Source organism: Ambystoma mexicanum, chromosome 1q (assembly GCF_040938575.1).
Source record: "Ambystoma mexicanum isolate Mex_15411 chromosome 1q, UKY_AmexF1_1, whole genome shotgun sequence".
Taxonomy (NCBI): Eukaryota; Metazoa; Chordata; class Amphibia; order Caudata; family Ambystomatidae; genus Ambystoma; species Ambystoma mexicanum.
Genome location: NC_090922.1, coordinates 1242523145 through 1242535653, shown reverse-complemented (window position 1 = coordinate 1242535653; position 12509 = coordinate 1242523145). Strand labels below are relative to the sequence as shown.

Sequence of the window (12509 nt, the reverse complement as noted above, 5' to 3'; positions counted from 1 at the left end):
GAACACCTGCCTCTCCCTTGAAGCACCTATATCATCGGGGGAGGTGGAATGGGCTATAAAATCACTGGAAAATAAGGCCTTGGGTCCCGATGGCTTCACTGACACTTTTTATAAAGAGGTTTTGCAGTATATTAGTCCCTCCCTAGTGAGATTGTTCAACTCCTTCAGGATCTCCAGTAGGGTCACCCCATCTATGGGGCCTCGACGACTGTCTTACTCACTAAACCAGGGAAGGACCCATCCCTCTGCGATTCATATCGCCCTATTGCACTCACTAATGTAGACTCAAAGCTTTATTCAAAAATATTGGAGTTATACCCGGCTCGTAGATGGGAATCAGACAGGATTTATAACAGGGCGGGGGGCCCAGGATACCGTGCGACGCGTGTGGGGCTTGTTGGAGGTGAGTAGGAGGTCGGACCTGGACTTACCTGAGGAGGGTCCTGGAAAGCTTTGGGTTTGGACCGGGGTTCATTGTTATGGCAATGTACCAGCAGTAATCAACAATCAACAGTAATCAACACAACTGTGCGTGAATGGTGCATTATCAACCACTCTAACCATCACAAGAGGCACGAGGCAGGGCTGTCCACTGTCCCCGCTAATCTTCGCTTTATGCATGGAGCCTTTCGCCAACCACGTTAGCTCTATGAGACAATCGAGGGTGTTGGGTTGTGCAGACTATAAAGTGGCACTTTATGCAGACAAAATTCTGCTGACTCTGAGCAACTCTGCCTTCTCTTTGGCAGCGGTGTTGGAGGAGTTGGATGAGTTTGGCCTGGCCTCAGTCTTTCGGGTTCAAAACCATGTAATGGCAAATTTCCAGTTTACTCTCCTGCTGGGAATTTGCACCATCCCCACAGGTTTCTCATTCACTTTCCACTTTACCACTTTCCTGGCCCTTCTGCAGCCTTTTCATTGCTTTACAGTTCAGTATTCTTCAGTATTCTTAAACCACTCTTTTCATAAAGTTCATCAACCTTCACAACATTGTATGCATCCATCATCTGTGTTTTACCTTTCCCAAGTTGCAATCATATTTCCTCCGCTTCTGCTCCTTTGCTAGCAAACGTTCCAACCTTCTTTCAGCACACGTCTTGAACCACAGCATCCTGGAGTCACACAGCCTCACTTCACTCACCTGGGGCCTTGTATTCAGGTGCCCTTCTCTACTCTGGTCGGTTCTTCGTGGCTGCTGCTCCCGGCTCAACAGGCCTCTCTTCTCGGGCCTCTGACACCTTGGGCTGTTCGAGAGGGAGTCCTCTCGCCTCCTGGAGGTCGGCAGCATGCCCTTGCCACTGGAGACCTTCCGACAACGTCAGCCATACTCTGCTTCCGCTACAACAACTATGCAGCACCACAGTATTTGGACACGCGACTCCCTGCTTCTTTCTCCGGCCTCTACATCTGCAAGCAGTCCACAGGAGTTTCCGTTCTCTCCATTAGCCTCACCTGAGTGGGCCATTTTCCGCCACTTTGGCTTCAGGTGCCGGCTATTCAAGTTAATTAAACAACGGTTTTGGTAATCCGTATCCCTCTTCCTCGTCCCAGTACTGCAGTGGTGTTTGTGTGTTTGAACTAATAAAGAATGGATGTTTGTCCGTAGGAGGTCTCTTCCTTGTCTCAATACCATGTTGGTATATTTTGGGAGATTATTTTCTAGCACAATAGGGAAGGGTTTGGAAATACCCCATAAAAGGTTTGGGGGAGGGGGGGGTCATCTTATTCCTGATGAAAGGGAAATGGGGGGGTACCGTGCCTCATCCAAGGGTACCTCAACCCTACTCCCCAAATATCCCCCTCCCAGGTGATCCTCCCTTGCATATCCACCCCCAGGGTCAGGATCCAAAAGCGCAGACCTTTCTCAGCCAACTGGTGGGAGGATATTTTGAGGAAACAAGTGATGCTGCCATCAGATTCCTCACAACTGTTAGCAACCAGGCACTTCACCTGGGACAGGGCTTACTCCCTCTGTGCTGACACTACCGTGCAGCGCTCAGGCCTGCCCCTTCCACCGCACTACACACTAGTGAGCTGTCTCTTGCATTGTCATGGTCACCCATCTTCACCCGGCCGCTTGGATGTCTCTGCAGCCCAGGGTTTTCAGTTATGGGCAAACCAGCATGTTCCTCACCACCAGCCACCCCATCTAGTTCTGTGGTGGGATGTTGCCTTCTGCTGCCACTTCCCCACTGGGCCACCGTGCACAAGCAGTCTGGGCTCTCTCTTCTCGCTGGGCCCCGATATTCGCCCCTGCACCCCTCATCTCTTCACCCAGTTTGCCCAGTGCTGACATTCCCCCGGCTCAGCTCTGCTTCCACAGGAAGACATCTTGGTGGAACCCTGTCATAAGGTAAGTACTGTATTACTGTACTTAAGTGTTAGATGTTTTCTTATAGTTCATCCTCAACATTGTGTACACATTGTATATACTTTATCTTGTTCTGTAATATAACCTGTGCATCGTTTGGATTCAAATGTGTTTTTACTTTTTCCTGTTTTGTTTATCTGGTGGCCCCATTAGCCTGAGAATGTTAATCAGGTTACTTGGGCGATGGCTCCAGATTCTAGGTTGTAGCTTGGGTTATGATATAAGATATATGATGTGATATGATGGGTTATTTATAACGTGCTTAATACCCAGAGGTTTCTAACTGCGGACCTGGCGATCGAACCTGTGGTGCTCTGGGTCGTCTTGCTTCCAAGGCGAGCACGTTGCCCCTGAGCTATCCTCCGAGACAGGTCTGCCCACAGACAGTGAGGACAATTCCTGGAGCGGTTGAGGAGGGCGGCCTCTTATCTGATGTCTTAATAAACCCCACAAAAGACTCACTTGGTGTCTTCATTCTTGTGGGATCTTACAATAAGCACACACACTTGCGATAAACAATATCTTAGCAACATGTGTTTGTTGTCATTTTTTGCCTTACAGGTATTATTAATATATGTAGGCCCAATCTTAGGCTGACCCTGTTCGTGCCAAGGGTTACGTCGTCATAGCAGTATACAATAATACATGTGTCCAGGTTTTTATTCTATGTATACTTATTGCAGTATTTTTTGTTTAAAGCTAAACTTGGTTGTCTTTTATTGTAGGTAGCACAAGGCCTTGTTACGTTAGAGCTTGGCAGACTCAGAGCTGGTTCTTGGATGTCATCCAGAAAAACTTCCCAAAACAGCCAGGTTGGTGACTTTTCTTTCATATTTGATGTTAAAGTATTCAACTTTGCTCTAATTATTTAATAGTAGATTGGCTGTGCATGTTAACTCCATGGGATTTTGAGGTGGATTCTAGAAAATACGTGGCACAAGTATGTTTTAAAGGCTTATTAGCTTTGTCAGGATGGAGTTCAGAGAACTGCTCATGGGGACTAGGGCTTTATCTACACTCAAAAGACATTAAAAAAGTGTGTCAGGATGAGGTAAATAATGCAGTGTCATGTTTCTCGGCAGCGGGTTTCTACAGGTGTATGGCAATTTGTGTCTCCCCTTATGGAGGCACCTTTCCCACAAATATTCAGTTTTCTTTGTGTCATAGAATGCAAAAGGAGTTTTGAGAAATGCTTGTGGGGCCTATGGGCTTTTAACTTTCCAACTAAACAAAGGGCCTCCTTTTGAGATTGTCCAAAGTAAAAAGGGGCCAGAGTTGGACAAACTATAAACGGACAAGAATCTGTTTCTAATAGAGATAGTAGTCTCCCCTATGCTCTTATGATTTAAAATGGTTGCAGGGATTTAGCATCAAAATGCTGAATCCCGGTGAAATGTTAGTCACGGAGATATAGTACCTAGCCTTTTCTTTGCCACACATCCTCTTCATTGGAATGGAGTGCCTGTCTCACTGTTGGTAATCCTGCCAGAAGGATAGGGCCTTACTCACTACTACTTGGTCTGGGGTTTCAGTGCCCAGTTTACTACTACAGAGCCCTGCTCATACACCCTAAAAGGTAAAGCAGTGGTCAGCAGGGTTTTCCCCACAACAGGTGACCATGGGAGTCAGATCGTGTTGCCCTACCTTCATATAGGCCATAACTGTTGGCTCTGCCTTCTAAGGTAAGTGAAGACATCAGAGGCTTTTCGTACCATATGTCTGTGGTCCAGTAGTAGTAGTAGTCTTTCCCCCTCCGAATGCTGCTGGTACCAAAAGGTCCATAATACCACTGATCTCAGGCCTGCTACGACTGGCTTGCTTTGAATTCCTAGTCCACCTCCATTGGCCTCTTTCCTGTTGCATGCCTGCCTCATTTTGCTTTCCCAACTGACATTTCTATAAGCTGTATCTTTCCCTCTTTATTTCCCTTCTTTCCATTGGTTCTGATTAGGTCCTTTTCCTCTGGGCTCTTGCAATTGGTTCTTTCATTGGTCAGCAGTATTCCAAGCCTTTAAATAGGCTGGTGTCTATCTTGGTGGTAGGCGAAAGTCCTGCCTTACTACTGCGGCAACTCCCTAGGGCTTCTTGCTGTCCACTTCCACTGTACCTGCAAGTTCCATCTGCTTCGCTTCTTCCTTCAGTTATGTTTGAGCTAAAAGGCTAGCAGGGCCATACTATTTCCGATCTCTTTGTCCTATGTTTGGGTTTGACCTCTTGGTCTGCACTATGGACTTCAAATGGCACATGGGGCTTACTAGAATGCCAGCTTCCCCAGAACCTTTAGAGAATGTACAGACAGGTCCGTTCGGCCACTGCTTACTTCAGACTGTGGGGTCTGTGAGTGACAATTGGAGAGAAACGTGTTGCCAACGCCTGCACTGACTCAGCAAGGGATCGGTTCTCATTCTTTGTTTGTAGGCATTAGAATCTGGGTGTGCCCCTTAGCATCCCACATAGCAGGTGATTAGAGACCTGGCCATAGCCCTAGCAAATGGAACACAGGCAGAGGAAGCAAAGACTGAGCCTGGAAAACTGAGAAGTGAAGACGAAGGCTCTGAACAAGGCGAAGGCAGAGCAGGAAGACAGTGAAAGTGAAGACCAAGGTTTTGACTAAGGTGAAGGCAGAGCAAGAAAAGGCAGAGACCCCGACAAGAGAAAGAAAGGGCGTAGCCCCTGGACCGACAAAATAATGAATTTCCCAGAGGCGACAGCAAATGTAAGAGTAAAACCGTTGTCTAGGAGACTTAGAAGGTAGCGAGAAGGAGGAGGCAAAGAAAGTAAAAGGTCCATGGGGTCTAGCCCAGGAAAGAAGAACAAGCAGTGTACTATAATAAACCCCAACCATCCTGACACCTTAAATTAAAAGCATAAACTTGAATATTCTCATTGTGTGATTTTATTACAACAATTTAAGGGTATTTCTTGGTGATGGGCTGTTTTTAAAGTCATACGGTGCTTGAATACCACCAAAGTGTCCTTGTAGTACTGTCCTATAGGGCCCACTCCTGGGATGATCTTGTACCTATTTTGTTGGGAGTTGGCTACAGGGCAGACATCCATGTCTGAAGGATTCTGCAAAAGTTGAGATGGTATTGGTCATAGTAAGGTCCATAGTTTGTTTATGCGTCTGAAACTGAGAAAGCCCTTCCTCCCGTTTTATCTTGGTGAACACTTTAACTCATGTGCCGTTTTTAAATGTCTGACGGTGGCTCAGTAAACCTATTAATGAGGGTCAATGCAAGTATAACATTTCTAATGGATTCCTTGTTTCTGCATATTTCTCATCTTATATATTCCGTGTGCTAGCTGATCTTTGTAAAGTGTTCAAGCTATCGGAGGCACAGCATGCTTCATGAAAGCTCCTCTTGGGTCATAGGCTCCCATGGCTCTGGTAGTGATTTCATGGGTAATATATGCGGAGTCCTTTGAGCTCAGTTCCTTTTTTTTCACCTGCTCTGCATGCTTTTCGGAATGCCATCTTACTTTAGAGAATTTACGGTGTCTCATGCCTGACACTCCTAAATCCTCTGGCTTTCAATCCGGCAAAGACTTCAGGAGCAAAATGTCGGTTTCATGCCCCGATGATGGGTCCTTTGAGGTTTGACCATAAGAATGATGTTTGCGGCTCTTGCCAGTCAATGCACTCAAGGGCCCTTTGTGAACAGGTTTCAGTGATGTTTACTGCCCTCCAAAAGGGTGATTCTAACTCTCCCTCTAAATCCTTTGACCTTGGTACACCAGCAAAATGGCTTTGGGAGTCTAAAAAAATAAATCTGTGGAACCTTTAGAATACTCTGTCCTCAGAGAAAGATAAGGAACCCTGGAAGGAGGAAAATATTGAAAGAGCTCTCACTCCCGAAGGAAGTCTCATCATTCCTCCTTGAGGAAGAAGCATTGCCATTCCTGTCTGGATGATAGCGCGCCTAATTCCTCACAAGATACACTGCTAAAAACATTAACGGAGCGCTAGTTCTTCCTCTCCATAACAGCAGGAAGAGTTCATACAGAAACGTTTGCAAATGTTGACAAATGTCCCTGTGCCGACGGCCCCTACTTCTGTGCCAGTGGGCGGAGTCAAAGGCCGCTGCACAGCCATTGAACAGTAGAGGCGCCTCTGTTGACCACTGACCACACGGCAGCTAGCTAGGGTCCCACCCCACCTCTGAAAAAGGCTTTTCTCTGCCCTCATGCACCAACCCTCGGCATAGAACATTTGACTCTGGTGTCAAGAATGGTAACTAAGGCACCAACTCTTTCAACCAAAGCCGTGGTAATATCCAAGTACATTCTGGGTGCCAAAACCCAGTTTATCACTGCAATGTTTCTATTTGTTGAGACAGGGGACATAATGCTTTGTTCCAGAGCCCTTGTCAGACAGATGGGATGTTCCTACGGGGTCGGTTTACACAGAGGGTGTCTCTGTGGCTTCTTTTACCTCAAATCTCTGAGATGCCTGCTGATTAGATACATCCCCTGACTTTTATTGCAAGCTGCATCATGGACACATCCAAATTCTGTCTTTCGTATGACCATTGCTAAGGTGGTGGGATCTTGTTGTCTTTCTGCTCACCCCAGGTCTGTAGCGCAGTATGAATGACATCATTTTGGGTCAACGTCTACCTATGAAAATCTGGTTAAATATATCCCTGCACTTGTGGATCTTGTCAGGACATTATGGCAGAAACCCAACTCTTTTTCTTCTCTTGAATTGGGGAAGGCATTTAGACAGGCTCCCTCACTCCTGAGAATCCTGCGGTGCAAGCCTGTGAGAAACCAAAGGGTGTCTCACCGACCAATCCCTTGGGCTCTGTCATCCAGATGGCCGGGGAACAGCAATTGCTATTGGATCCAGTCCCCCGGGGGTGGACCAGTGCGGGAGGATCACCTGTATGAGGGCTACCTGGGGAGTGGGGCACCCGGAGGAGAGACACGTGTCCCTGTTCCCATTTTCCTGTAGTGCACCCTCATCCCATTTTCTATCTAATAACTTTACCCCCCGCCCCCTTCCGACACACACCTTGCTACACGGGCCAAACCCTTGTAGGGAAGACAGACTCAGACACAGCCAGTCTGGTTGACATGTACCAGTATCAGGGTCAGGCAGAGTCGGGCACATTCTGTTACCTTTCCCCACTGGGATAAATGGCGCAGCTTGAGGGCACCCAGAGAGCGAGACAAGGCACACGAGCAAGGCGAGAAGGGCAACCGAAGCGAGCAAGACCAGCAGAGCGGAAAGGGCAGGAAATCCCGGTAAGGCGACGCGAGGTTGGAAGCAGAGCAGACGGGTCCAGGAGGCGAATGAAAGGTCATGGTCCTACCAGCTGCGAGACGAAGGTCGCTGCAGAATCCCAAAGGGGCAGCTCCCTCCTACTGTTTTTATTTATTTAGTGTGATAGTTTACAAAAGAAACTTTACACACATATACACACATAAAAAAAAAATCAATCGATTTAGCAAAATAGCTTACACTTACACTGGACAATATCATTAAAAGGCCCGGATTTGAAAAAGGCAAAGCTCAATTGCCGAAACACGTGTCATCCAATAAGGGCTAAAACACAAATAAATACTTTGTGCACAAATTTGAACTGGAATCCCTATTTACAAGAAATGGATACATAATAACAGGAGATTAACATATAGGTTTAGGCACACCTAAACCTATTAGTGAATTATTAATATACGACCAATCATGGGACACATGCTGGGAAATTTGGTTAGGCGCTTTTTGGGCTATCAATGGCACGTGAATGTTTAAAGGTTCACAAGGATTGTACACTTGTCCACCATCTTCACCCAGAATGGGTCCCTCTGGATTGACCTCTGGCCAATCATCAGACAGAGCATATCCCAAGTTAAGCATGCATTCATATTCGGCAACAACTAGATTGTGGACAACTTTAGAATAAAAGATGATTTTGACTGAATCCACCTGCCTAAAGTCCATAAAGAAAATTCCAGCAATGTCTTCCGAACACAGTCATTTTAGGCTGGCTATTTGCCCGAACAAAGCCAATATATACTGCTGATTCAAAGTAAAGTACTCTTTATTTTTATTTTTTCACTTTGATTTTTATTAACATTTTAATATTCAACACCAGGACCTCTGTTACAAGTCCCAAAAAAAAAGAAATAAAAAAAACAAAACACTTGGCTGGTCCCATCAAGCGACACCTTTCTCCTCCCACCTCACCCCTCCCACCCCTAAACACACAACAAACTGTGGTAATTTCTTGTAGAGTCAGATCAAGCAGATCGGCATTCCTTTCTCATCGAGTTGAGTCCGTCTTCCGGGGACAGAATGCCCAGTTTTTTTTTATTTTTAAATGATCTTTTTATTGTTTAATAACCTACAGAACAAACATCAAATGATCCCCCCTCCCTGCCCAACCAAGCACTGGAGTTCCCATTTGTCCGTCCCATTCCCCCCCAAAAAAAGAGGCATAAAAATGTAGTCAACCAAGAAGGTCCAGCAGTTTCAACATTTGTGGCACCACTGTTCTCTGAATTCCCCTTTCAGGTAGGACAGTGTCGCACCCCAATCCGCTGCAAAGTTCTCCAGATTGTTGTTGACTGCGTAAGGGGCCCATTCCATAGCTACCAGATCCCACATTTTTCTCAACCATTCCTGCTCCGCTGGGATCGTGGGCCCCTTCCACCTCTGCGCAATGAGGGACATTGCCTATAATGTAAACCTAATTCTCGCCTTAACTAGGCCTCTCCCCGCTCCTCCATCTCCTATCCCATGCCTCCCCATCAAGACAACCCGGGGATCCCGTCCCTCTCCAATTGCCTTTTCCTGTGCCTCTCTTACGCTGCTCCAGAAAGGCCTGGTTTTAGGGCAGTCCCACCATATATGGGCTGCCGTCGCGTCCTGACCGCACCTTGTCCAGCATTCCTTGGATGTCGCTGGGTATATCAAGTGCAGTCGGGCAGGTGTGTAGTGCCAACCGAAGATGTACTTGTACCATGCTTCCTGTAATTGCGCCACCCTTGCCAACTTCGGCAACCCCCTCCACAGCCTCTCCCACTCCTCTCTCTCCAATCTCGTTCCCAGAATCTCTTCCCATCTATCCATGTATGCCCAGTCAGTTTTTTGGCCAGCGTCCCCTAGAAGTTTGTAGAGGTCCGAAATTAACCCCCTAGCCCCCTCATGCTTGAGAAGGAACTTTTCAAACTGCGTTGTAGGCCATGTAGTCGCATTTCTTACCTCCTTAGTCATCACCCAATGTCTGATCTGAAAATACCTGTTCCTTTCCCCTTCCCCCAGGGTGAAATCCTGTTTGCACTCTAGGCATGTTTTCACCTGCTGTTCCCAGAACATGTCCCCGATGACCCTACATCTCCCATCCTCCCACTTCCTGAAAGCCCCTCTTTCTAACCCGGGGGTAAAGTCTTTATTGCGAAATATCAGGGTAAAAGGGGAGGATACGTCGTGATCCCTAACTTCACCACCCCCCCCCCCCCCCCCCATCCCAAATATCTGCCAGGCCCTTCGTTATAGCGCTAAGATACATGTGTGGCGGCCTAAGGTGGCGCGGCAGCCAGAGGATCTGATGCTGGGTGACTGCTCTGTCCATTTGAACCCACTGTTTCCTGTACTCGCCCGAGAACCACTCCCTGACCACTCTTAGCTGTGTAGCCTCATAGTACCAGCGAAAATCCAGGAACCCCAGGCCCCCGACCCTCCTTGACATGGTCATTAGGCGTCGGCCAGTCATGGCCTCTTGCTCTCCCATATAAATTCCTTTGCCGCCCTATCCAGTTCTCTAAAAAACTTCAGGGGACTCGGAGCGGAACAGCCTGAAAAAGATAGAGTAGCCAGGGCAGGATCACTATTTTAAGGGCTTCCCCTCTCCCCAAGCATGATGGTCTGAGGGTGCCCCACTTCCGTAGATCCCTTTTGACTGCCTTCAGCATGGGGGCGTAATTCGCTGCATACCACCCCTCCAGAACCCAGGGTAATTTTCACCCCAGATACCTTAATCCCCGGGCACCACTTAAAGGGGGATCCCTCCTTAAGCTCTGCGGCATCCCTAGGTTGTAAAGACAGGTTCATGAGCTCAGACATCTGCCAGTTGACCCGCAATCCCGATACTTCCGCAAACTTGGTCAAGAGGTCCATGCTCGCCTCAATAGATCCCTTCGGACTTGTAAGGCTGAGGAGCATGTCGTCTGCGAAAGCCGCCACCTTATGCTGAACTCCTCCAAACGGTATGCCCTGAATACGCTCCGCCTCCCGAATTGCCTGCAATCGAGGCTCAAGGTATTGTTTGGTTCCCCGCCTTAGGCTAAATGGGTTTGATGTTGCCCCGTAAGCCGAAATACGTGCAGAGGGACTTTGGTAGTTAGCCCGGACCATCTTAATATAGTCTTCCCCCAGTCCCATCCTCTCCATGACTTGGAACAAGAACGACCACTCCACCCGGTGAAACGCCTTTTCCACGTCTAAAGCTAGGAGCACCACCGGAGTGGCCGTCTTTTGGGTTTTTTCTACCAGGTGGGCTATGCGCCTGATGTTGTCTGAGGTCTGCCTCCCAGTACAAACCCTGTTTGATCCGGGTGGATCAGCGCCGGGAGGTGCCCCTCGAGTCGCCTCGCCAATATCTTAGTGTGCCGTTTCATGTCCGTATTAATAAGCGCAATAGGCCTATAAGACATGCAGTCTTCTGGATCTTTCCCAGGCTTATGAATGAGCGTGATTTTAGCTTCCTGCATAGACCGAGTGATTCTGCCGTTACCTTGAAGAAATTAAACAGTTGCGTGAGGTGTGGAGTGAGAATTTGGTCGAAAGTCTTGTAAAAAGACGCTGGGAAGCCGTCCGGCCCTGGGGCCTTGTTACTAGGCAGTTTTGCTATTATGATTCTCACCTCGTCCTCTGCTATATCGTGGCCCATCTCCTCCCCTACTCAACAGGGCAAGCTAGATAGGGGCAGAGCCGCGATGAAGTCCCTCTGCAGTTGAGGCAGGGGAGCCTGTGAGGAGTATAGATTACTATAAAAACCAGCTTAGCGACTCACTATTTGCACCGTTTGAGTGAGTCTGTTCCCCCCTCATCCCTCACGGCTGAGATCACATTCTGCTCCCTGGCTCCCCTAAGGAGACGCGCCAGCAAAGAGTCAGCCTTGTTGGTTCGCATAATACTTTTTCCTGACCATAAGCATGGCTCTTTCTGCTTTCTTAGCCCTTAGCACCCCCAATTGGCCTTTGGCTAGCCTGTATGCCCTGAATGCTTTCCTAGATGGAGCTTCCTCCAACTTGAGCCTTGTCGACTCCACCTCCCTCTCCAATTGTGTCTCGAGCTGCCTCATTTTGCTTTCCTGTCTGCCTTCAGGGCGATAAGCTCTCCCCTTAGCGTAGCCTTCAAGTCCTTATTTTTCCCCCGATCTCTTCCCGAATCACCAGATCCCTCAGCAGTTCTTCGGGGAATCTCCACTTCCACACACCCCGGTTACGCTTCTCCAGGCCCACTATTTTGTGGTCTGCTATATCCAGGGGGCCCGCCTCTACCATCTCCACCTTCCCCACTAGACTTGCTGAGACCCATATATAATCAATTCTAGATTGGGACCCGTAAACCCCTGATACAAACGTATGGCCCTCCTCCCCACCTCGCAAGGGCCTCCATACATCCCGCAGCCCCACCTCCTCCACCCGATCCCGGAGTTGAGGCGAGGCCACCGCTCCACCCCCAGCGCCCTCGTGAACCGTCCTGTCTAGGCGTCTGTCCCAGGCCAGATTTAGATTCCTCATTAGGCTGATTTTTCCTCTTGCAAAGTTCTACAGGACAGCGAAGGGTTTAGATAGAAGCGCACACCTATAGTAAGTAAGATTAGTAAAGAGATTCGAGGATTATGTTGTATAAACTTTTAGGTGCGGGGGGGAAACTGAGGTCATGGCACAAGACCCCGACAATAAACAGTAAACAGAAAGAGGATTCAACTTGGGAACCCTCCCGTCCCCTGCACACTTTCAAATGTTTGGATTAATCCAATACAGTTGTTTAAACTGCGTTATATGCATTGTACATACATTTGTTTCTAACACATATGGTCAGACACAGGAGTGTGAGATAAAAAAATATATATCTTTATAGTCAGGCTGTATTATTTTCAGCAAGAATTATAGTTCAGACAAA

At 47.8% G+C, this 12509-nt stretch overlaps 1 protein-coding gene across 6 annotated transcripts in view; it reads left to right on the top strand.

The window, feature by feature from the left end:
- The window catches only part of PATJ (PATJ crumbs cell polarity complex component), a 3332662-nt gene that overhangs the window by 2666309 nt on the left and 653844 nt on the right, over window positions 1-12509 (top strand). For all 6 annotated transcript variants that reach the window (XM_069642041.1, XM_069642043.1, XM_069642045.1 and 3 more), the window contains one exon: window positions 3097-3183. In XM_069642041.1, the coding sequence (XP_069498142.1) occupies window positions 3097-3183 (87 nt within the window). The remainder of the gene's footprint in view (window positions 1-3096; window positions 3184-12509) is intronic.